The 26,299-nt window shown below is 35.4% G+C and overlaps 1 protein-coding gene across 4 annotated transcripts in view; it reads right to left on the reverse strand.

Moving 5' to 3' along the window:
* Nucleotides 1-26,299, reverse strand: part of NRBP1 (nuclear receptor binding protein 1) — a 1,787,342-nt gene that overhangs the window by 747,047 nt on the left and 1,013,996 nt on the right. For all 4 annotated transcript variants that reach the window (XM_044061499.1, XM_044061500.1, XM_044061497.1 and 1 more), the window contains one exon: nucleotides 22,653-22,711. In XM_044061499.1, coding sequence (XP_043917434.1) covers nucleotides 22,653-22,711 — 59 coding nt within the window. The remainder of the gene's footprint in view (nucleotides 1-22,652; nucleotides 22,712-26,299) is intronic.

Below are 26,299 nucleotides of genomic sequence, written 5' to 3' on the forward strand. Positions count from 1 at the left end.
TTTATCAGATTATCTTCAGCTGTTTTGTTGTTTAATGACTATCTCAAACTGGCAAAGTGCAATGTAAACACAACTAAGTATATACTTCTAGTGGAGTTTTTCTCTCCAGGCCTCCACTTAAAATGGACAATAGACAAATACATAAATTATGCAGAGGAGTATGTATACGAGCCATAACAAGTATCCCTTCAGATCAGATAATCCTAAACCACCTTGCTCTATGGGGAGAATCAATCTGTCCCAATGAACTCTTCCCCTCGTCTCCTCACAAATAATTTTTTTCAACTCTATTAATTTCAGTCGAACACTTCTCCCTTGGTTGACAAAAACATGCCTGACCTGCATCTGAACATTCACATCCATATTCAAGACCTTCTATTTTCTCAGTTTTTGTATTATATTTTGTTAGATCTCTTCCCACATATCCTTAGCTGCCACAGCGAAATCTTTTAATCCATATATGTAAATAATTCAGATCTTATTATATCATCATAAACATGAATCAGTTCACGTGTGGGTACATTATATTACTGCTATCGCCCCTTTTCAACTTAATTTTATATCCGGAAAAGAACAGAAAATGTCATTTTCTGGATTAATGAAATACAAATTATCATCTGTAAGACAGACCAACCTTTCTTATGCACCATGCCAATTATATCCTTGAATTTGTGAGTCCATCATTTTCTTTGGCAGTGGTTCTAAATATAAAGCAAATAAATGGGAAAGAGGACCCAGCCTGTCGGAAAGGAACTCTCCCTTCTTAATTTTTGTCTTGGACCACTCGCATATCCTCTTAATTAACCCTCTTATCAGGGAATACAAATTCTTCCATTGCCCTACTCTTAAAATCGCAGCTGTCTATAAGGAATGCTTTTGTTTACATAAAAACATGCAAACAACAGTGGTATCATCTTACATTCTGCCTCCCTCTGGATCACAACAGCTCTGTTAATGTTGTTAAATGTTTGCCTCCCCTCCAGAAAGGTATACTGATCCATATTTATCAATTTTTGCAAAACATTTGCCATTTTCTTAGCTAGTATAGGCACAAACATTTCATAATCACAGTTTAAAATTGAAATGGGTCTACATGAAGCTGGGTCTGGGGGAGGGGGTGTCTTCACCCTCTTTGGGTAATATAGCCACTACAGCTCTTTTACATGATGCTGGTACTTCCCCATCTTTTAAAATACTGTTAAACAAAACCTTGCAAAGCTTGGTCATTTTCTTCACTCCCAGCATCCAAAGGAATACCATCCGTTTCTGGAAACTTACCTGTTGATCATACATTACCCTATTTATCACATTTTTTTTATTTGTATTTTCCAGGGTAGAGCACCGAGGTCCCACAGACCTTTCCTGACTCAGCCTGGGACAGATCTCCGGTTACATGACAGAGTTGCACAGTTTGGCAATGGAGCATTAGGGAATTAAACCTTGCACCAATGGACCGCAGGAAAGAGCTCGTTAACTCCTAAATCCTTTAAGCCACCTGTCAGACTATTCCTATCTTGGGTAATAACTGTTGTACCTCAACTTACTTTCACCTTGGCATCATTAAGCCTTCCCTTACGATTTTCACTTGCGTTTTTTTTTTTTCCTTGGTTTCCACATTTATCTGTTTTACACAAATTATCACAACATTTCTGAAATATCTCTAACACTTATGTTGGATCTTTGGTCATTTTTCTTGTCAAAGCTCCCTAAATTTGGCAACAACCCTTTCTACTTTGTTTCCTATGTTGTTGTGCTAAAAGTTTTTTCTGCTCTGCAGCTAATGAAAAAGTTGCTCAACAGGAACTTTTCTAAACTCGTGCATATTATCCAAACACAAACTTTTTTTTCCTTTTGGCACTCCACAGTTACTCCTCACCTGGTTCTGACAGAACTTCTGCTGTACTTCAACATTTGCTGATCCCTGTAAATAATTTAGATTACTTCTCTCCCATACCTCATTTTATTTCTATCCTGATTTTAAACTCCATTTTCATTTTATCCCTCTTACTAGCTATCCCTTCTGAAGAAATTCTGATCTTCCCTAAAATCTTTCAAATCATTTCCACTACCTATTTCTTAAATTCACATATATTTTTAAGAAGTACATGGGGAAGCACTAGTTTCTCAGTTTTACTGCATTAATTTGCATCTTTATCATACTTTTTAGGGTGGATAATCTAAAATAGTCATTGGATGTGCATCAAAGCTTTCAATTAGACATGTTCTTGTAAAACAATTTCAACCCAGTCTAGCCAAGTTGCTAAAAACTGAAGAAGTGAATTATGAGTTCCTATTGCTTAAATCACACCTTCCAAACAAAACATTCTCATACACTTTTTCAGAAATCTACCCTCCTCTTATATTTTCCCTAGATCTACTGAGAACATCCTCACGATTGCAAACAAAGTTGCAGTCCTCACTCATATTCCCTACCGAATTATTTCTCCCCAAATTCTCACGTTTTGTAAGAGCAGATTTAGTTAGAATACAGATGGACGTCAGGGTACTCCTCCTCCCATGCAAATAACATCTTACTGCCAAAAATCTGTCATTTATCTTTCTCAGCTCTTCCTTTGGCACCGGTATTCTGCTGAATGTCTACCTTGAAATCCTTTCTTTGTCAAATTCACATGCTGATTTCTAACTGCGTCTCCTGCAGCATTGCTACTTGCGCACAGTTTTTCTTGATATAATCTAATATTCTGTTTTTGTGCATAGCTGTAAGGCTATTTAAATTCCATGCTAATAGGGACAGAGTAGCTATTGTGATAGAAAGCTGTTCTTCCAACCTACTATATATACACACACACACACACACAATATATATATATATATATATATATATATATATATATATATATATATATATAATGTGTGCCTGTGTATGTATACATGCACTAGTTTAATACACTCAACAAAATTCCAGTCTTTCTTAGCCACTTCTAGCAAAAACATATTTCTCATGTTCAATTTTTTTTGCTCTCTATCTATATATATCTATATGTGGGTCCACTTTGTAATTTCGAAATATCAAAACCTCTATCATCAGAATCCAGAAGTCCAGATGTTCGAAGTTTTGAAATCTCGAAGCTAAACAAATGAGATCGTCCAACAGTGTAGAATGGTACCTTTACTGTTCTCTTCATTGTAGTGCGATCTCAGAGTTGGTATATTTAAGGAGCAGGGGGTGCAATCCCCCACTTGGGTGGTGCAGGGGGCTTGCCCCCTCCCTGCAGAAATGTGATGTCTAACTTTTTTAGTTTTAGTTTTTTGCATTTCGAGATTTCAAAACCTCGAACATCGGGATTCTGATGTTCGAGGTTTTGAATTTATATGTATATGGGTCTACTTCACATAAGCAAAATTCCATAACACCAACATTCAAAAAAATGAGACCAGTACACAAAATTCCATATGCACAAAATATCAGAACACTGAAAATTAAATCAGACTTTCAGAATCCCGAAAAATAGAACGTTAGGAAATATGTGATTTTGTACCGTGATTGTCAACAACACACCAGAAATCATCTCAACTTGCTCCTGTAAAGACTTCACCTCTGTTGTGTATTGTGCATAAACATCAGTATATTCTCAGTTACTAACAGTTTAGTACAATCCTCCATACTGCCACAGAGTTATGTATCAACTCAGTGTATGCAGACGGAACTGAGTAAACTACACGTCACTTCGTACATTACCAAACCAGCTGTATTTTGTAGTGATAAACTGTGTAGACATAGGAGTACATCACGTAAGCAGATAAGCACACTTTTACATATTTTCCTCTGAGAAACAGTACTTCACTAATATCATCTGATTAGCGATATTACTAAATCAACAGTACCAAGTATAAGAGATATGGGTTCCTGTCTCTGACATCCGAAGCAGCATATAAGACAGTCATCAAGAGAAAGAATAAGGGTGGATAACATTACCATATTAACACAATGTACAGCACTCTTCTGTCCAAACACATTCGTCTCATTCGTAGGCAGTGCGATACATACATGGGTTTAATCATGACCAGAAGTCCATACGGAGATAAAGAAGTTATGCACTCACCATAACATTCCATGTGAGTTGTTCCATCTCGCCTTCATTTATCACTGATGGGGTTCGGAGCCGATCCTCGGCTCAGACATGGCCGACTAGCAAGCTAAAAGTTCTCCAGTAGCACGAGACCCCACCCTTATCCCATAATGCACTGCTGGAATTACCTCAGATCTTGTTTGCTGTGTACCATATAATAGTACAATAATTATTCTACCTAGGAATGAATACACATTGAAAAACCAGTATGAAGACAGTCTCCAGGTCAACTGTCAGTCAGGAGGGGGAAGGAGGGAGGGACGTGAGAATGAAGACGAGATGCAACAACTCACACGGAACGTTACGGTGAGTACGTAACTTCTTTATGTGAAGTTGTTCAATCTCGCCGTTCATTCATCACTGATGGGTAGCGTACCTAGAACCCTGATCTTGGGTGGCTCACGGCAGTACACTCTTCAGAACCATCGAACTAAATGAAGCCCTGTCCCTGGAGGCCTTATCCACTTTGTAATGAGTTATAAAAGTGTGGGGTTTAGACCAGGTGGCTGCTGCACAGATGTTATCCAAAGGCAATTTTGGCTTGAAAGGCTGACTAGGTAGTAACTGCTCTGGTTAATTGAGCCTTTACCTTACTAGATAATGGCATTTTATGACCAGCATATGTATAGGTGATGCAATCCGACAGCCACTTAGACAGGGTTGTTTTAGCAACTAGTTTACCTTTCCTGGTCTCAGAAAAGGACACAAAGAGCTGATCTAACTTCCTAATGTCTTTGGTTCTGTCCAAATAAAATCTAAGTTGTCTATGAACATAGAGTTTATGCAACATATATTCCAATTTGTTGGTATGATTAGGGAAGAAAACGGGCAACTCAATGACTTGATTAATGTTAACCTCAGAACATACTTTGGGCAGAAAGGATGGATTAGTTCTGAGAGATACTCTGTCAGTATGGAAGACCATGTTTAATAAAATAAATGAAATAATCCACAAGGTTTCAAAAGCGCTTTTCATCCAGTACTATAACTGGACTTCTTCAGATACTAATACATAGTCAATAGTAGTGTTAAATACTTGTTCCACTTAGTCACATGACTCTTGCATCAGTGCACTGCAATTAATTAATAAACTAAGTAGATAATTACTCCCAAAGAACCTGATGTAACCTGGAACTGACTGAACTCAAAACAAAGCTTAGTATTAAACAATACATAGATAAGTTTTTTTTTTTAGAGATACATGCATACTACTTACACTTGCTATAATAAACTATTACATGTTAAATGCTAGATCTGTAATAATATATAACTTGTGCTTTCACTTTTACTTAATCCTAAAATTCTTATAAATACAAATACAAGTTAAAAATAAAAAATATGTATGTGTAAAATATGTTGTTTTTTAACGTTTCAATTTCAGAAAAGGTAAGATAGTGCAAGTCTCATTAATTCCTGGAAATTGATTCGCATTCAAGGGTAATTGCCATAATAATTCAGGATATTCTAAAAATAATGAAGCAGGTCCCTCTTGAGTATTTTCACTCATTTGATCAATGACCCTAAACTTAAATTTATGGTTAGGGCAATGTTGGGTGTGTCTCGCCAGTGCGTTCTCTATTTTACCTCTCTGAATAGCATACAAATGCTCATAAATCCTTTCTTTAATTTTTCTATCTGTTTTACCAATATAGAAAACTGAACAGAGAACGCACTGGGCCAAGTACACTACCATCCTATTATTACAACTGTAACGACCAGTTGAAGTCAACTTCTGATTGTTGATGTGAAAAGATTGTCCCACTGCTATAGAACTGCAGTAGTTACAACTTTCACATCGGTACATACCATGTTCTAGTATAAGTAACTAAGGGTGTCTCTACAAGCTTTTTTAAATTCTTACCCCTTCTATATGTGATAACTGGTTTATTACCTAATTTATTCATTAACTCAAAGTCGCTTCTGAAAAAACCCAGTTCTTATTAATAATCTTCTTGATGTTAGTTGAATCTGTACTGAATGTCAATACCAAATTCATCCTATATTTATGAAAATTATTTACAACTGGATTTGTGTTGTTGTCACCCATAGGTGAATTTATTTGAGCTGTCCCTTCTGCGTTCTCACAGTTGTGGCTACTTGGACAAAGTATTGGTTTACAAAAACCTACTTCACGTTTGTGTGACACCTCTAGAACCAACTCCTCAATGAACTTCACAGGGTACCCTCTCATAATGAACATGTGTTTGAGATTTTTAACTTCAACTGAGAAAGCCTCATCAGTAGTTACCATTCTGGCAGCTTAGGATAGTGGAAGAGGAGTGAATGTCTAAGACAGGGGTCACCCCTCCCCTAAGTGACTCAGCCTGCCAACCCGGAGTCCCTGGATGGCTGGGGAGCAGCAAACTATGCGTGTCACAACTGACATCCTGGGTCATAGCAAAACTTTCCTGCCACAAAGGCAACTGTGGTTCCTTAGTGAGATCCATAAAGGGAACTGCAGAAGGGGAAGACTGTGCTATATCCATGGACTTCAAAGGCAATGAAGGAGGAGAATAAGAAGGGGTCTTTGGAGAAGGGTGATCACCTCCCAAGGAAGGATAGTTCCTGGGGGGTGGGATACCTCTGGCCAAGAGCACCTGATCCACAAGACGCAACACATCATGTTCGGAAAGGCTTTAAATGGACCTCACTGAGACTGAGGGAGAAACAGGCCTGTCCACAGAAGAGGCAAATTTGGTACCCATCTCACCTGTCCGCACCGAGAACAACAGTGCCGAGAGAGACTGGACTATGGGTGTCTGCACCAAAGTTGTCATCAGTGCCGAAGTCATGGTCTGCACTGACACAGGGATCGGTGCCAAAGCTGGAACCAACAAAACTGGAGTCAACAATAAAGGCGTTGGTTCCGAGTAAGTTGTCGGAGCCGACATGGTCGGTGTCTATACAGTGGTAATGGTCTGAACCGAGGAGCCCCTCTGTGCTGATATAGTGAAGGCTGCAGGAGAAGATGGAGCCGAGATCATTAATGGAGCCGAAGGCATCGGTGTCGAAGGTCTAGGCACCGAAAGCACTGGGGCTAACTGAGTGAGCTCCGGAGCCAAAAAATTTAGCGTTTTTAGGTTTTGGTTGGCGGGAGTCCCCAGCCGGGGACAAAGGCACAGATTTAGCCTTGGTAGGAGCAGCCAAGATTTTCTTATGGGCTCTAGGAGAGGTTGAGACCTCTGACCCAGAAATAGCCTCTGAAAAGGGAGATTTAACAAGTCCCTTCAGCAACAGCTTGTTTTTCCTTTCCAACAAAGTCCTATTTGAAAAGTTTTCACAGATAGTACAGTGCGGGTCAACAGATAAGTGGGACGCCCCCAAACAATAAACACAGAAAGAGTGTGCATCAGAAGTAGGTAGTTTGTGTCCACAATGAGAACACCATTTAAACCCCGGACTACCTTTCTTATCTGCCATGATAGCAAATTAGATAGCAGAAAATGGTACCAGCAATGGTAAAAAAAGAATACCCAAAGGTATGAGAAAAAGAGAAAGATTACCAACGATGGTAAGGGAAGAATACCTCGCGGTAAAATGGTACAGAAAAGAGAAGAAAAACCTGAAGAAGAAATGTGGTCGCTAGATGCGATAGGTAACAGACAAAGAAATAAAAACTTTTCCTGACAGAAAAGTAATACAAATGACTAATAAACAACAAATAACTGTACTTAGCTCAAGAGAAGCAGCTTGACACGACCGAATGGCAAAGCGGCAAACGAAATCTGGGGTAACATGGATAGGGGGATTGTGGGCAAGAGTTTAGCTCGAGAGTTTGAAGCTGACGTGAGCTTGGAAAATGGCCGGCTCGGTTCCGAGGTTGGAACCGATACCCCATGCGTAAGGAATGAACGAGGATTAACAATATCAGATTGATTCTTCCCCTCCCCCCAGCATAAGCACTTCTATCGCTCCATGTCAATAACTCTAATCAAACTGAGATTGTGTGAGAACTGACAAATACACAAGCCTCAAGGTATCTTTTCCTGGGATAACTGGGATTACAAAAAGTCTTAGAAAAAAAAGACTTTTCTGTGAAGATGAGACGGAACGGGTTCTATGGTTCCCTGAAGAAGCATCTCTTGCAAGATGGGAGGAATTAGATGTTCATGGCTTGGGGATACTTGTGGGGTACGTAAAAGGGTAGGAGGACAGAGTCAAATTAACTTGTATCCTTTCTGGATGACGTTGAATATCCATTTGTCTTACGTTATCAGTTTCCATCTGACAAGGGGAAAGAATAACCTGTTTGAAAGAGGAAAAGATGAAGGCTTGGTTTGGGGTGGGGGAGGCAGTCAAGATTTGAGGGCTTGTCTTGAAAGGAAAACCCTTAGAACCCTTTAAAACAGAATTGGGTTTGTCCAGGACTTTCTTTTTGGAAACTTTTTTTTCCCCTGTTTTGCTGTTTTATTCCTTACAAAAGAAAAGACTGGCCTTTGAAGAATAGTTTCTTTGGAATTTAGAAAATGGAGAAAGAAAGATTTGCTTAAACACTTGCATAATCTTATCTCTATCATTTAAGCTCTTGAATAGATCTACAGCAGGACCAAAGAGATTTTTTATCCAAATGTACATCCATTAACCTGTTCTTTACATCCTCAGGAAAGGACTATAGTCCCAAGTCATGAGCACCTTCTTAAAACTGAACCTATAGCTGCAGCCCCGAAGGATGCATTAGCTGCATCATGGCTGCATTTGACAATGCCTAGATATTTGGGACACAAATTTAAAAAGAGAAGATAAAGAAATGTTAGTATCTGTATCAGTTAAGTCTGCAAGAAGCTTGTTAATATCACTCATAACAGCCAAAATATATCTGGACATGAAAGTCTAACAGTTTATAGCTCTAAAGGCAAATGCAGTAGTGGTATACACTTTTCCTCACAGCAATCTATAGTCTCACTTTCCTTGTCATTGGGAAGGGCACTGGTGGATGGGAGCAATTTGGTATGCTTACCAGATTCCTCAGAAATTACTGCAGGGTCTGGGGAAGGGTTTTTAAAAACAAACTTACAAGTAGCAGGTACCTTGTAATACCTGTATTTTTAGTAGCTGGGGGGTTCTGAGTTATGAGAAACGGGTAAATGCATCTTGAAGATTCTACAACTGGAGGTATGGCCAAAAGTTTAGGAACTCCTATGTCCAAAATTTCATAAGACCTTTTTGGCAAGTCTGTTTACCTTCCCATTGGAACTGTTGCATCCTTTTTAGTACAGTGTCCCTGAAAAACAGTTCTTCTAAAGGAGTCAGGAGGCACAGTATATTCCTCCTCTGACACAAACTCCACAAGGGAATAAATCTGACAAAAATAGGCTAAATAACCTACTTCAGAGTCCGAATCCTCTTCTTAAAATGATGATTTTCTTTGGATTTTCTGAGAAGCAGAAGATGAAAAGAACTGAGAAGGCTTTAAAGACATATTAACATTAAAAAGACCTTGAGAAAAATCATGCCATACTTTCTGAAGATCTCTAAGGCCAGAAGAGGTACTAGTAAGGTACTTGACCTTTTGCTGCTGTTTCTTACGTACTTCATCTTGAATGCAACAGAGGATATGACCCCAGACATACCTCTATGAGGGTACAAGGTATCTTTTCCTTGAACAAAAGTTTGAGGAATGCCCTCTGGTCCTTCTCACTTCAAGGCAGAAAGGACAGACTGATCAGTTAAGCAGGACATGTTCAAAGGCTGCACTTTATTAGCCTCCAACAGCATCATGACAGTGGAGCAGCTGGAAAAAACAGGGTGGTCTGAGGGCTGATAAAGCACCACAGCAGACACATCCAGGTCAGACTGGACAACAGAAGCTTTGGCCTTTAATTTTTTAATTTCTTTTTCAGCTGCAGAGGACAGTTAACAGAGATGATTTGTAGTCCATCCTGCCACATACAAGCTCCTTCAAATGCTGACTCTCAAGAAAAAACTTTTGGATTTTGGTGCGAAAGAATGGCTAATCGAATACTCCCGATTATGAGAGCGCTCTGCGTAAAACAAACGTCTGTCACAGTATGTATCTGCCTCTCATTCACATTTTCTCCTCTTCGGCGATATGAAAAATCACAATTCTGTCAAAAAGTCAGGTAAAGATGACACAGTGAAGATATGTCGGGGGGGGCTAGAAGGAAAAATATAATGAAGGAGTACAGATTTTTGAAGAAATTTATGAAAACGTTTGGCATGGAAGATGTGAATCAGTACTAGGAGTTCGGACTGAATTTACACATTACTCAATGAGATACAAAAACTGGGCTAGGATATGTAGATTTTATATCTCACAGGAACATGTGCACTTAATTAAAGGTCTTGAAATGCACCCAATAACTATTTCAGATCATGCGCCAATAATTACTAAAATAAAAACACAAGGTGATAAAATAGAAATGAGACACTGGCGCTTTCCCACCTATCTGTTGAAAAGAAAGGAATTCAAAGAATGGGTTATGGAATTAATTCAGGAGCTACTAGAGAAGACAGAACTTTCTTTTGAAATCATAGCTAGGGAGTGGGATAAAATTAAAGTGGAGTTTAAAACTAGGGTGGAAATAAAGTGAGATATGGTTAAACAGGAACAAGAATAATTTAGAGGGCTTGACAAATGTTGAACTATTGCAAAATAGGGGGAAATCTCTCAGAACAAGAAAAGGAACAACTGCAGAATGTTAAACAGAAAATATGGGATCTCTTCAACAATATGCACGAGTTTAGAAATACTGCTGTTAAGCAACTGTTTTTTGATAATTCTACAGCACAAAAACTTTTAGCAGAACAACTCAGGCAACAAAAAGTGGAAAGGGCTGTCACCAAGCTTAGGGAGCCTACAACAAGGAAGATAACAAGAGACCCTGTAGAGGGGGCATGGCCAAGGATGAACACAGGATAGCAGCAGATTTCTTCAGCTCCACCAATTTCATTACATTGACAGGAATTAATTACTTAAAAAATTAATTCTTGAAGTAATTTTCTTTCTAAATATGTTTGTTTTATATAGTTCTTGAACTATATCTAAAAAAGAAAGGAAATCTTAATAATATTCCTGTCAGAAATTACTTTGGAAATTTTCCTGTCAGTTTATCAGTCTGAAATGAGTTCCAGTAAGACAAATTCTCAAGACTCCAGCATCAAGAAAGAACTTCAGTCTCTGATAATTATAGTCCAGCAACTTACTGCTAAGATGGATAAAATGGATACTAAAATAGACACTTTCATAGAAAAACTACAAAACAAATAGACTTGTTACATATGGACCTGCAACAACAGAAGATCCAGATGACAGGCATAGAAGAAGCTGTGAATGACATGGAAAATAAAATACAAGAACAGGAAATCAACATTGAGTTTCTGCTGAAACAAAATACACATTTACAAACAAAGCTGGATGACCTGGAAAATAGATCTAGGCGCAATAACATTAGGATTTTTGGACTGCCAGAAAATATTGAAGGTAACAATATTACTTCTTTTTAACAACATGGCTCCCTAAAACTTTAGATTTACCAGAAGCATTCTCTTTTGGTATCGAAGAGCACATAGATCTATAGCTAATACTAACTCTAACAAAAACTATCCTAGATCAGTTATAGTTAGATTTCTATCATCTTTTGATAAAGAGATGGTTCTTAAATCTGCTTGGGCTAAAGCTCCTGTTAAGTTTAATGAGACAACTGTGGGTTTGGACAATGACTATTCTTCCATGGTAATTGCTAAAAGAAAAGTTTTTCTGCCACTAATAAGGGAGCTTAAAAAGCACAGTTTAAAACATACCTTCTGTTTCCTGCCAAGCTTAAAATCTTCCTTCCTGATGGTCCTAAGGTCTTCAATGATTTAGACTCTGCTTTACTGTTTGTCAAAGAAAAAAGGATTTTGGATAAAATAGAAGAAATGGAATGGGCTAGTTCTTCATTAAAGAGATTGGCAACTGAAGCTTCCTGGAAGACTTCAGAGAAGAAGAAGAGACTAAAAAACAAATGATTTGTTATATGTTTTTTTCTCTCTCATCATTTTAGTTCATTATTAATCTTTTTGAATATAGTTCCTGCATTTCCAGAAAGCCACAAATATTTTGGAAAAGATTTAATCAAAGTTATTCTCTATGTGCAAAGAAATGTTTTGTTTCATAACCAGTCAAAATGCCTGAGGATTTAATGGCAGGCTGTGACTCGATTTGTTTTTCTTTCTGAAAAAGTAAGGTTAGTAATTTGATACATTTTTTATCTTTACCTTTTTTTCCTTCTTCTTTTATTATTTTCTTTGTTTAAACAATCACATTCTATTTAGATTATGTAGTGGGTAAAGGGTGGGGAGGGCAGGAGAGAACAGTAATGAAAATATCATTAATAGAATAATAACATATTTATTTCTTGTAAAAGTTTATAAGTTCTTCAAATGCTATTTCTAATTATACTTTCTTGATTATACTGCTTATGCTTGTTTGTAAATAATCTGTCATGCTTTAACTAATAATAATCAGAACTAAATAAGAGTAAATAATATGTTTTATTTTTAACTCTATTAATATAAATAGTAAGTAACATTCCATTGTATATACTTCTTACAGCTTTCTCTTACATTTTTTTATTTCTGCCTCACTCCCTTTTATTTTCTACTCTCTTTTCTTTTCTTTATTAATATATAGAAATGCTTTAGACTGTGTGGGCACAGTGAATAATAGGATTTGTATGAAAATTGAGTTGGGAGAAGAATGCTGAGTTTTATTGCTTGTTGGTAATTTTGAGTTTAATTTCACTTGCATAGAGGCTGTGATGATCTGTGGAATACATTGTGGAGGTTCTGTCATGTTTAGATGCATTTACACTGCTAAATGAATGTTTGTCACTAGTTTTAATAAGTTTCCCTTAAAATGTTAAGAGAGACAATCTGGGATGTGGGCTGTCTTATGCACAATGTCCTTGAGTTACCTCAGAATCTTCAAATCACAGAATTCTCACAGAGAAACTGAAAGCAGTTAGTATAAACATTGACAAGGTTATCACACTGACACACCACAGATTCAGGAAAAATACTCTGTTCATAAAATATGTCAGTTATAATGAGTTTAAATGATGTAGTTTCTTGTAGTAAGTAAATGTCTTATTTTAGAAGGCATAAAAATGAAACATTTATTTAAATGTTTTTGAAAATCTACTTAACAGCAGCATAATAATCTGTGTTAAAATTTGTGTTCCAAACATATACTTTACTATAACTCATTTAATTCATCTGATTGACAAACATAAATAATCTTATAACTCTATTCTGGAAGAAATGTCATGTGATATATTTTAAAGCAGTAGGTTAGCATGATTGTAAAATCTGGTTACCAATATGTGTTTGCTGTGCATTATTTTGTATAAAGCAGACAGATTTATTCTAGGGACAGCAAGTAGGATAGTGCTCTACTAACACACAACTCAGTGAGATCATATATATATATATATATATATATATATATATATATATGTGTGTGTGTGTGTGAGTGTGATGGCTTTTTTTTCTGAGAATCTGCATAACTATTCAATATGATTTATAATAATTTCTATGAATACAATATTTTACTCTATTGACAAAATGAATGTTTGCCACAAGTTTTAATAAGTTTCCTGCCAAAATGTTAAGGGAGACCATCTGGGATGTGGGCTGTCTCATGCATAGTGTCCATGAGTTTCCTCAGAAGCTTCACTCACAGAATTTTCACAGAGAAACTGAAAGCAGTTAGTATAAACATTGACAAGGTTATCACACTGACACACCACAGATTCAGGAAAAATACTCTATTCATAAAATATGTCAGTTATGATGAGTTTGGATGATGTAGTTTCTTGTAGCAAGTAAATATCTTATTTTAGAAGGCATAGAAAATGAAACATTTATTTAAATGTTTTTGAAAATCTACTTAACAGTAGCATAATAATCTGTGTTAAAAACTTGTGTCCCAAACATATACTTTACTATAACTCATTTAATTCATCTGATTGGCAAGCATAAATAATCTTATAACTCTATTCTGGAAGAAATGTCATGTGATATATTTTAAAGCAGTAGGTTAGCATGATTGTAAAATCTGGTTACTAATATGTGTTTGCTGTGCATTATTTTGTATAAAGCAGACAGATTTATTCTAGGGACAGCAAGTAGGATAGTGCTCTACTAACACACAACTCAGTGAGATCATATATATATATATATATATATATATATATATATATATATATATATATGTATGTATGTGTGTGTGTGTGTGTGTGTGTGTGTGTGTGTGTGTGTGTGTGTGTGTGTGTGTGTGTGTGTGTGTGTCTGTGTGTGTGTGTCTGTGTGTGTGTGTGTGTGTGTGTGTGTGTGTGTGTGTGTGTGTGTGTGTGTGTGTGTGTGTGTGTGTGTGTGTGTGTGTGTGTGTGTGTGTGTGTGTGTGTCTGTGTGTGTGTCTGTGTGTGTGTCTGCGTTTATGTGTGTTTTTTTTTTTTTTTTTTTTTTTAGGTAATAACAGGTGTTTCTGAGAATCTGCATAACTATGCAATATGATTTATAATAATTTTATGAATACAATATTTTACTCTATTGACAATAATGAGTTTAAGTAAATGCTCATATACAAACAATTCAAGATTTTTGGAAGCTGTTGATAGAATTCACATGACAGAAAATAGATGCATCTTAATGCATGTAATGTCTGAATCATATTAGCCAAAGTTTTTGATTTAAATGAATGTTAGAACATAATTTTCTCTCCTCTTGATTTCTAACATTAAGATTATTTGAATGCTATTAGAATTCAAGTGTTATATATTACATAGATCTATATAATAGTATGAACAGTTTTAAAAAAAAAAAAAAAAAAAAGTTTATTTTAGTTTATATGATGCTGTTTTACCAAATGTGTAGTTTTGTCTTGATAGATAATTGAATTGAAAACTGTTAACCTCAGTTAAATATAACTAGTATTAAATTGATAAGGTGGTAGCTGAGGTACTGCTGCTTAGGGTAGGGGTTAACTTGAGTAGTAAATACTGCTCTAAGTTGGAGTTTTCAACTCCAGGCGGGATGCAAGGTTTAATCCTTACATTATTTTCACTTGTTCATTGTTATATGTATATAGTTTTGACATCCACAATATATTTTGTACACTCATTGTCACTACAAACAAAATTGAATCCTATACAAAATCCCATAAGAGATTTAATAAATACAGCTATATTTAAAGGTACACCTAAAAGAGGAGATGTAACATTATTTATCTTGTTATTTGTTATTTCGATCATAAGATTCTTGAGTTTTAAAAATGCCAAATGACATCTTTAAAAGGAATTTCTTTAAACATTAATGGATTAAATAATCCGTGTAAAAGGGCAAGCCTAATAAGATACATTAATCTACACAAGGCCAGTCTAATCTTCCTGCAAGAAACCCATCTCTTGAAAAAAGATATTGATAAACTAGCCACTAATAAGTATGCAGTATTGGTTAGTTCAGAGCACACTCAGAAAAAAAGAGGAGTGGCTATTTTATGGAATAAAAGTATGCCCATTCCTAAAACCATTAAATCTTATCAGGATGACAAAGGAATGTTTTGTATGGTTACAATGCAAATTAATGGGAAGACTTACACTTTAATTAATGTATACTGGATACCTGGAATTGGTATTAATACAGTGAAACATCATATTGATAAGATCATATCATTCTCTATAGGGGATATTATTTTAGCTGGTGATTTTAATTGTATACTACATGAAAGTGATACTACCACTATAAAGAAAAGAAGAATTACATCTAATGCAAAACATTTAAATGATTTTGCTAATTCTTATCATTTGAATGATATTAATAATCAGATAGAGTCAAAATCATTACCATACACCTTTTTTCTAACAGATACAAAACTTATTCAAAAATAGATAGGGTCTTTATTTCTAACCAGATGGTAACAGATTTAATTAATTCCAAAATCATTTCATGTCCTATATCTGATCATAACTCAATTGTTTTTGAATTCATGATAAAAATACTCATAATGTTCAGATCAAAAGGATACCAGCATACTTAACTCAGCTAAAAGACTATAAAGAATATATACTTTCAGAAGTACAACATTTTCTAGACATAAATAATACTCCTGAAGTCTCCATTGTCTATGTTTGGGATGCCTTAAAATCATATCTATATGGACAAAGTATCAGATGGTATAATAACAAAAGGAAATCTTGGGATAAGGAATTGTTAGATATTCAAAGTAAACTAGACTCTTATAAACATAATAATAAAGAAAATATTATGGACAAGAAAGTTATTGAAGAAATAAACAAACTAAATGAGAAATACAAAGAAATTTTAACTCATAAAGTTAAAATAACTTTAGAGAATACAAGTTTTGTCTTATTCAATAAGCCCCAAATACTTACATAGACTTAAAAATAAAACAAAAGATTGAATAAACAAAACCATATCAAAGAAATCTTTTCTCTAAGGAAAAAGAAGAATGTTTCTAGTATACCAGAAATACTGGATGAATTTAGAAATCACTTTCACAAGATTAACCATAACAACATTAACATGGAACCTAAAGATAAAATAAAGGAGTTTATAACCACAAACATGAATAAAAAGCTTAATAAACAACAGATTAAACTATTGGACAAGAGTATTTCATATACAGAAGTTATTACACAAATAAATAAGCTTAAATCAAACAAAGCACCGGGTAATGATTGTATTATACCAGAGATATATAAAATCCTTTCTAAAACTACATATTCATTAATACATAAGGTTTTTATTCTGGCCCAAACTGAGTTAATAACCCCCCCCCCCCCCATCTTGGCAATATACATTTATTTCACCAATTTTAAAACCTAATAAAGATCCAACTAGATGTTCTTCATATCGACCCATCTCATTACTTAATGTTGATTATAAAATGTTTATGAGTATTTTGCTGATAGATTGAAGACAATTCTACCCGGCATTACAGACATAGATCAGACGGGCTTCATTGTAAATAGAAATACTTTTGATAATATAAGAAGAACTTTAACATTAATTGATTTTGCAAATAGGAAAAGAAAGATTTAACACTTATTAGTCTTGATATAGGTTCAGCATTTGATTCAGTAAGTTGGGACTATCTGTTTACCTTACTGAAGTGCACAAATTTCTCTGATGCATTTGTAAATTTAATTGAGCATTTATACAAAGGAACGCTGGCTTATATTAAGGTAGGAACATATGTTTCACAAAAATACCCATTCTTAAAGGTACAAAGCAAGGATGTCCACTTTCTCCACTATTATTCACTTTAGTAATGGAGCCTTGGGCTAATTTGATTAGAAACAGTACTGACATAGAGGGTTTTGAAATAGAAGAAAATACAACATCAAAAATTCAACTTTTTGCAGATGATGTTCTAATTACATCAGCAGGATCTAATTCTTCTATGCAGTCTTTATTTGATAAAATGATGAATTTTAAAAGTATTTCTGGTTTAATATTCAATGAAGAAAAAACTAAAATACTACCTATATATACACGAAAAAATACTCTCATTATTAGTGATTTTACTAAATATGTACCCAACTCAGGTCAGATAACTTATTTAGGTATAATACTATCTAAAGATATTAAATCTATTATATATAATAACTATAATACCTGTTTTCTTAATATACAAAATCTTTTTAATACCTGGAATAATATGTTTTTTACTATGGAGGAGAGACTTACAATTATTAAAATGATAATATTCCCCAAGATTTTATACTTAATACAATCAATAATACTTTCACCTACAAAAATAACTATCAAGAAACTGAATACACTAATGTTAAATTTCTTATGGGCACCTAATAGACCTAGGATTGCATTAAAGAAACATACTAATAGCTGGTCTCAAGGGGGTATTTCTTTTCCAGACTTTAATTTATATATTATCTCTTCTATTATAAAAGTTACTACTTTATTAATAGATCGGTCATATGTCGCAAAATGGAAAGATTATTGGGAGCTAATTAGTATGCACTTCATGAAAATCTCCTTAACACATAAAAATATGATTATAAATAACTCCATGTTGTGGTTGCTAAAGGAATTTTGTACTTCACCTATTACACCTAAACATATGGTCCGTTACCCATTAAATATTATTATTAGTTATCGTAACTTTATATTCATGCACCCTAAGTATAGGGAATGGAATTTTATTGTATTCCCTATAATTTATACTCAGGGTATGCTTATGTCATCTACTTCTGAAGGAGCTCATTTAGCTATAGATAATAATCTAAAGTACTGGTATCAGCTGATATCTGATAATAAAGTTAAAAATCTAGATTTCTTAAAACAAGAATTTGATCTAAGAGAAACTTGCTGGTTAGAGGTTCAGATCTTTAGACAACATCTCATTGATAGAATAGATCTAATGTCTATAACAGTTAAAGAATCTATTCCAAAACTGATTGATTACTTGATAATAAATTTACAGCATAAAGTTTCTGATAAAGGTAAACTTTCAAATATACATAAAATTATCAGACAAGAAACTTTTTACAATGTAGATTCATACTGGAATTATTTCACCTCTATTAATGGGGACCCACCAACTCAACAAGATAAACAATATATATTGGAATCTGCTTATAGAACTACATCTTCCATTGTCTGGAGACTTTATACATGGAAATTTTTACATAGATCTTTTATACACCTTTGATGATGAATAAAATTAATAATAAAGATAATCTATGTAAGAGATGTAATGTAGAAATTAATGCTGACTGGGCTCATATGTTTTATGACTGTATGAAGTTGAAAGAATACTGGAAGTCAATTAATGAATTTTGCAGGCTCTTTTTACAGATAATTTCATTATTTCTAAGTCTCTTATATTATTCAACACACCTGTACCTCAATGTGTTAAAAAGATTAAGCTTCCCTTGTTATGGTCTATCCTAGCAGTGGCTAGGAAAATAATAACTAGAAATTGGATTTCAGATACACCTCCTTCGTTCAATGAATTTAAAAATGTTATGAATATAATGTGTCATATGGAAATAAGCACAATTAGAATGAGAACAACTAGAAAAACATCACATTTTATTGTATGGGATAATTTACAAAATTTGTTAAAAAAATTCTAATTTCAATAGCACAGTATTTTAGTTTAATTAATTGATCTGATTGTAGTGGATGTCTTTGTAAATACTTTAGTTGTTTTGTTGAATATTATAATAATACCTATTTTTAATTATTTGTATAAAATTGTTATGATATTTCTCTTATATGTTAAAACAATAAATTTGTTTAAAAAAAAAAAAAAAAAAAAAAAAAGAGACCCTGTAGAAGTATTAGAAATATTTTGGAACTGTTATGAAAAGTTTGTATAAAGCAGGGAAATGTGGAAATCAAGAAGAGGTACAAATGGAAATGTTTATGGAAGAATTAAATATGCCCAGGTTAGAGATAGATGAGGCTCAATTAATAACACGACAGGAAGGGATGAGATAAAAATGGCTATGTATAACCAATCTACAGGAAAGTCCCCAGGAACAGATGGTATTCTTGTGGAAGTTAAAAGAGAAAAAAATGAAAGATCTGGAAGGCTTTTTTAACAGTATTTTTAAGAGGAGAAGAAGTACCAGCACCCAGGAAGAAGGTGGTGGTAACTGTAATAACTAAAGAGGGTAAAGATCCATCGGATCCAGCTTCATACAGGCCCATTTCAATACTAAACCATGATTATAAAGTGTTTAGGTCTATAATGGCTAAAAGAATGGTAAAAGTGATACCAAAATCGACAGATATGATCAGTGTGGTTTTGCGGAGGGGAGGCAAACATTTGACAATATTAACAGAACATTGATGATCCAGAGTGAAGCAGAATTTTAGAAAATATCACTTTTATTAGTGGGTCTTAATGCAGAGAAAGCATTTGGCAGAGTACACTGGGAATTCATAAAGCAGGGCAATGGAAGCATTTGCTTTCCCTGATACAATTATAAGGTTGATTAGAAGAATATATGAGGGAACAGAAGTGCTAATTAAGGTGGGTGGGGTCCTCTCTGATAATTTCTGCTTGAGTAGAGAAACGAGGCATGGTTGTCCACCTTCCCCTTTGTTGTTTGCATTTTATTTAGAACCACTGCCAAAGAAAATAAGGGATTCAGAAATTCAAGGATATAATTGGTATGGTAGTCAGGAAAAGCTGGCTCTATTTGCAGATGATATTTTATACATGACAATATCAGAAAGGGAAATTACAGTGTTGTGGAACATTTTAAGACACTTTCAAATCTTCTTGGGATACAAAATTAATGAAGCTAAAACAAAGGAAATAGCAGTAAGTTATGTACCCAGACACAAATTGGTCCAACAATATCCATATTTATGTTGAGATGACAAAATGAAGCATTTAGTAGTATGGATTAGAAGTGACTCTGTTGTGGCACCTAAGGATATGTGGAAAGAGACTAAACAGAAGACAATACAAAAACTGAGAAACTGGAAGCTTTGTTATATGTATATGGATACTAAGATACAAGCCATTAAAATGTTTTAGTCCCTTTAGTCTTACACACAGGCCAGACATATTTTAAACCAGATGAGAAGCTGTGGATAGCAATTAAAGAGTTGAAGGATTTTATCTGGGAAGGAAAGATAGCAAGGGTCAAGTGGGATAAACTGATTCTTCCAAAAGAACATGGTGGACTAGGATTAACCAAATTTGAGGGGGTATTTTACAGCAACACAGTTATGGCTCTTGTACATAGCACAAGCAAAAAACTATAATTCAAAGTGGAAAGGAATGATGTGGACAGAGGTAGAAAGCTCAAAAAATAAGGAGAAATTGGGATTTTGGATGCAGAAACTTGAGAACAAACATCAGAGAGAGTATTATATGCATAAAATAGCAGGGAGTATTCTAAGAACCAAACCAGCACGAGAATGGAGAAGAGAGATTCTGCCGATAGGGATGAATGTGGTCAGGAATACAAATAACAGGCAAGAGGGGACTATAATTCACTGGAGAAAACTGGCAAAGGAACCAAGGTATTGGGAGCAAATAACTAGAAAGGTAATATAATGGTAAAAAGCCAAGAATTTATTTGGAATACAGGCTAGAGATTGCCTTCCCTACCAAGGATTGTTAAAGTATAGACAAAGAAATAGGGGGCTCCTAAATGAAAGGCCAACACTGGTTGAGTTTTTAATAGAATATAGAACAGAAGCTGCTGTTAAAAAAAGGAATAATTAGTAAAGCATATAAAACACTGCATGATAATCATAAGAATCAATCAGAGGAGCTTAAAAAGGATTAGGAAGAGAGATTGGATAAGCAATTCACAAAGAGACAACAGGAGGATATATGTATATCTCCCATACATGCAACAAAATCTAGAAGATTTGGGATCTTTGCCTGGAAGTGTTTACATGGGTATTTTTATACCCCAAGTAGACTCCAAAGAATTTCCTCAGGTGGATAGCAAGTGTTGGAGGTGTGACTGGCAAGAAAGAGGTGGCTGTGCACATATTTTTTGGGAGTGTAATGAGCTGGCAGACTTTAGGGATTCCCTGCAGACCACTCTTGTTGGAGATGCTGGGTGAGTAGACTGGATCGACTTGGGAGATGATTTTTGAGTTATGATACAGAATCAGAATTGTCTAGATATAATAAAAGCCTTGTCGAGTCTAATTATGATGGCCGGCAAAAAGCAATTACTAGAAAATGGAAATCAAAGTCTAGCCCAACTTTACTAGTAGTAGTGAATACAGTAAAAAGGATAGAACAATGGGAACTAGGATCCTTAGAAAAGGGATGGAGCAAACTACACAGGAAAAAATAGGAATTGTGGGAACAATATATGCAGAGCAGGAACGAGGTTTAAGAGGCGAGATTTGAACGAGCCATATAATGCTTAACTGGCAATAACTGGATGGATTATAAGTGGTGTATAATATGTTTGCAACTACAGTTGTTTCAATGGTGTCTTTGATGTATACTGTTTGCAACGAAAGTGGTGTCATGCTGCTTGTTTTTCATTTGTATAAATGTAAGACTGCCTATGTTGTGTGTGAAAATTTAATAAAAGATGTTTGTTAGAAAAAAAAAAGTCAGTTAAAGAGGAAGATGTCCCCAGTAGGGATACTCATCTTTCCAATGGAATGGAAGATGGCACAGCCTATATGGCTGATAGACTAAAAGACAAGCACAGACTCTGCTTAGTCTGGCTGCAAGAAAGTTCTGCAGTTTTTCATGCCCATATGTCCCTTACATTTTGCTTCACGTCATCACTCATGGAGAATTCACTGTATGTATGCAGCGAGAGGAAGATTCCTAAGCTTTGGTATGTTGGCCAGGCATATATCCCTGGCAGGATACTTCCCCCATTTGTGGTGAATACTGCAACAGTGGTTAATGAAGGGCATCTAGAAAATTTGAAGAAGGCATCATATACAGACATGGTATTTTTATGACTGCTCAATATTAACATGTCAAACAAAATTACAGCTCTTAGCATAACATTAACACAGTACACATTCACAGGATGTGGCTTAAAAAAGCCAAGTGTTGTTTCTTACCTCTAAAGCACACATTCCAAATGAATAAATATCAACAGCTGTTGTGACATCTGTTACGGCTGAAAAAGAAAAAAAAATGTACTGCTGTAAACCCAAAATCCAAAAGCTACCAATACTAAAAAATGTCCCGAGGCTTGCACTGTAGAATCTTTAACCAAACTATCCCCTTGTAACGTAGCCTTTATCAGTGGGATTAAGGAATTAAAAAGAATTAGCACTAACAAACAGTTCATCTAAGACTGTAGAAGGCAAGTAGCATCTTGTACAGCACTGGTCCTTCAGTAGTATAAAAACAACATTACAAATGCTTGCATTTTCTTTTTTTGCCACAGAACAACTGTGGCTGTGTATCTTGTGTGTAATGCACGAAATACCAGGAAAGGAAAGACAAACTCTGCATGCAGTCAATAACAGAAAAAAAAAAGTTATAAAAACAATATATATATATATATATATATATATATATATATATATATATATATATATATATATGTGTGTGTGTGTGTGTGTGTGTATATATATGTGTGTGTGTGTGTGTGTGTGTGTGTGTGTGTGTGACCACAGGCATCTGGAAATTCCTTTATTGCTCCTAACTTTGGCTTAAACCTTCCAGGTATCAGTCGTCCCCCAGTGCAGATGATTATTCATCTTCAGACACGTACTCTAGCATTTCACTCTTGAGGGAAAGCTTACAAAGTGGCACCTTCCAACAACCTAGTCTAATTTCTTGTTTCAGATTAGAGACAGAGTTTGTACCACCCCCTCATGATTACACTTCAGAAAGCTCATCAGCTAACAAAATCCTGGTGAAACCAGTGATGCCATGGTAATTAGTGATGTGAATAATGTCTATAGTCAACTCCTCCTCAACCAACAAGGTTCCACTTGCAAGAAAGCTACAAAAACAGGGGGGGGGTCTTCAAAACCTTCTCAGCTAGTCACTTCCTACAATACCATCACTAGGAACATGTCTACTAGCACAAGTTATCAGCGGTACCCAAAGTCAAAGTCATGATCCTATCAGTGTGCTTTATCTATTCTCTGTTCCTAATCTTTTCTAACTTCTGATTTTCCTATAGTTATTTTGAAATATCTTGTATGCCCTATTTATTATCCCTTTAACAGCAGTTTTTCTAGAGTCAATTAAAAACTCAAAACAGTGCAGGTCCTTCATTTAGGATTCCCCTATCCCTTTCTCTTTGGTCTATATTCTGAGCTCAATCCTTGATTGGGTAGGAAATCACTAGCCTGCAATCTAAATGTCTTCTTGGCTTCTTCCCATTCTATTACCTTTCCCTCTGTAATTATTTGTTCTCAATATCTCAATTCCTTTTGTCAGCTTCCTCCAGTACATTCCATCCCTTTCTTGTCTATTATTTGTACCCCTAAATGCAGTCAGCCCTATCAACAGAATCTACTTTCTTCATTCCCATGTTGACTTAGTTATTAGTATACTTTCGGCTATTTGATGAATATAATATTCTGTATCCTTTTCTAATCTCAACAGTAGATTTCGGCATGTGTTACGTACAACACCATTAAATGTGTAACAGTAAAATATACCTTCAGATCAGGTAATCACATGACTGGGAAGATCAGCTTATCCCATTTGACTCTTGCCTTCCTAAATAAAATCCTTCAACTTTTTATTAATTATAGTCTACAACTTCTCCTCTGTTGGATAAAAAAAAAAAAAAAGTCTGACCTGTGTATAAAACTGGAGGGACTAAACAATTTTACTGCTTGTATCTTGCTATCCATATTCATAGGCAAGACTTTCCAGTTTCTCGGTTTTTGTATCATCTTTTTAGTCCCTTCTCACATATACTTAGCTGCCATAACCAAGTCCTTTTTAATCCATATTCCTAAACAGTTCATTATATCATGTCCCTATATATATATATATATATATATATATATATATATATATATATATATATATAGTGTGTGTGTGTGTGTGTGCGCATACATACACATAAAAAGGGTGTTGGGGGTGAGGGTGGGGGCTACTGCAGCCATGACCTATTACAACACAATGTTCTGGTAACTTTCACTTACACAGCTGCTCTACATTTATGCACAGACAAATGTTACTGTAGCCCAAGCTATGTGGATACATTCCCATAGTTTAGTAAAGTAAAAGTAAAAAGGAAGATTCCATAAACTAAGACTCTAAAAGCCCTGGAGAATGGTCCTAGCAAAGTCTGTACTGGACCTGGAAAAGGAATCCAGTATATAGTGCCTTGCAAAAATGTGTAAGCGAGGACCATGTTGCTACCTGTAGAATACTTCAAGAAACCACCCCTTTTCAAAAAGCCACCAAAGCCAAAGCTCTTGTGGAGTGAGCTGTATCTCAGCCTGAAAGTGGCTTATCATGCGGAGTATACAAAAGGTCATAGCATGAGACAACCACCAGATGATGGTCTGTTTTGACACAGAATGTATTTTGCTCTTACCCTTATAGCAGACAAACAAACGGCTGATCAGCTTTCCTGAAGGTCTGAATTTTGTGACTGTGGACATCTAGTGAGTGAAGAATTCTCTCTTGTTCTTAGGATCAAGAAATAAGACAGATATTAAAAGTCTGGTTTAAACTCCAATACTACTTTAGGCATAAGGATAATTTCTTTGATAAGAAATCCTATGCCCTTGTGAAAAACAAGGTATGGCTCCACTCACATTAAGAGCTTGTAACTTAGACAGTCTAATAGCAGATATCAGAGATAGGAGTAAAACAGTCTTCCAAGACAAGAACCTAAAATCAGCCTGATGGGCTGGTTCAAATGGAGACTGAGTAAGCCTCTCAAAAGTTCAGATACCAAGAAGAAGCCACCTGTTTCCTAGGTGGGAGAGTAACATCCCTTTCAAAAACTGTTTAAGTATGACTAGAAATGTGGATCAAAAGTAGGATAACAAGAAATGGACAATGTACCTTAATAGAGGAAGACAAAAGACAATTGTCAGCAACTCTCACAAGTAAATCAAAAACCAGAAGCAGCCAGGCATGAAGAGGTTCCTGATTTGTTGAGTGGCACCAAGTACAAAATCTTTTCCACTTACACATAGCAGATTTTCTTGCTTCCTTTAGTACCTGCAGCACATCCTCAGAAAAAGGTGCCTAAAATATATCAGAATTCTATCTTCCAAGGAATCAGTCAGAGTTTTCAGAATGAGGTATTGCCTTAGTCAAAAGGTAGTCACCATCACAAATTTTGGAGAGCACCTCAATCTTAACAACCTTGGATATTACTAGAACAGCATACAGAAACATTAACTTCCATGGGAATGAGAAATCATGCATCTTTCTGGCCTGACTGCAAGGAGTCCTGGAGCAGATTTTCTTCAGCTGTCTTTTCCAAAAAGAGGCAAACAGCTCTATTTGAGGTATCCTGCAAAGTTCTGTCAATTCTAGGAAGACCAGATGGCGAAGTTTCCATTCATGGGGGTTAGTTTTGGCCTCCTGAGCTTGACTGCAAAAAAATTTTGCTCTAACAGAAGTTTTTTTTTTCCTAAGCACATATTCCATGTTAAAAGACAGACTTTTATTACACAAAGCTCCAAGCTTCAACTTTCCCCTCCCTGTCAAGTAAAGACCTATCCCTACCCCTGATATTGACAAGAATGGCTCTCCCTTTCTCACCATGGAC

The sequence above is a fragment of the Protopterus annectens genome, chromosome 2.part0 (genome assembly GCF_019279795.1).
Source record: "Protopterus annectens isolate FY-2018-M chromosome 2.part0, PAN1.0, whole genome shotgun sequence".
NCBI classification, from domain to species: Eukaryota; Metazoa; Chordata; order Ceratodontiformes; family Protopteridae; genus Protopterus; species Protopterus annectens.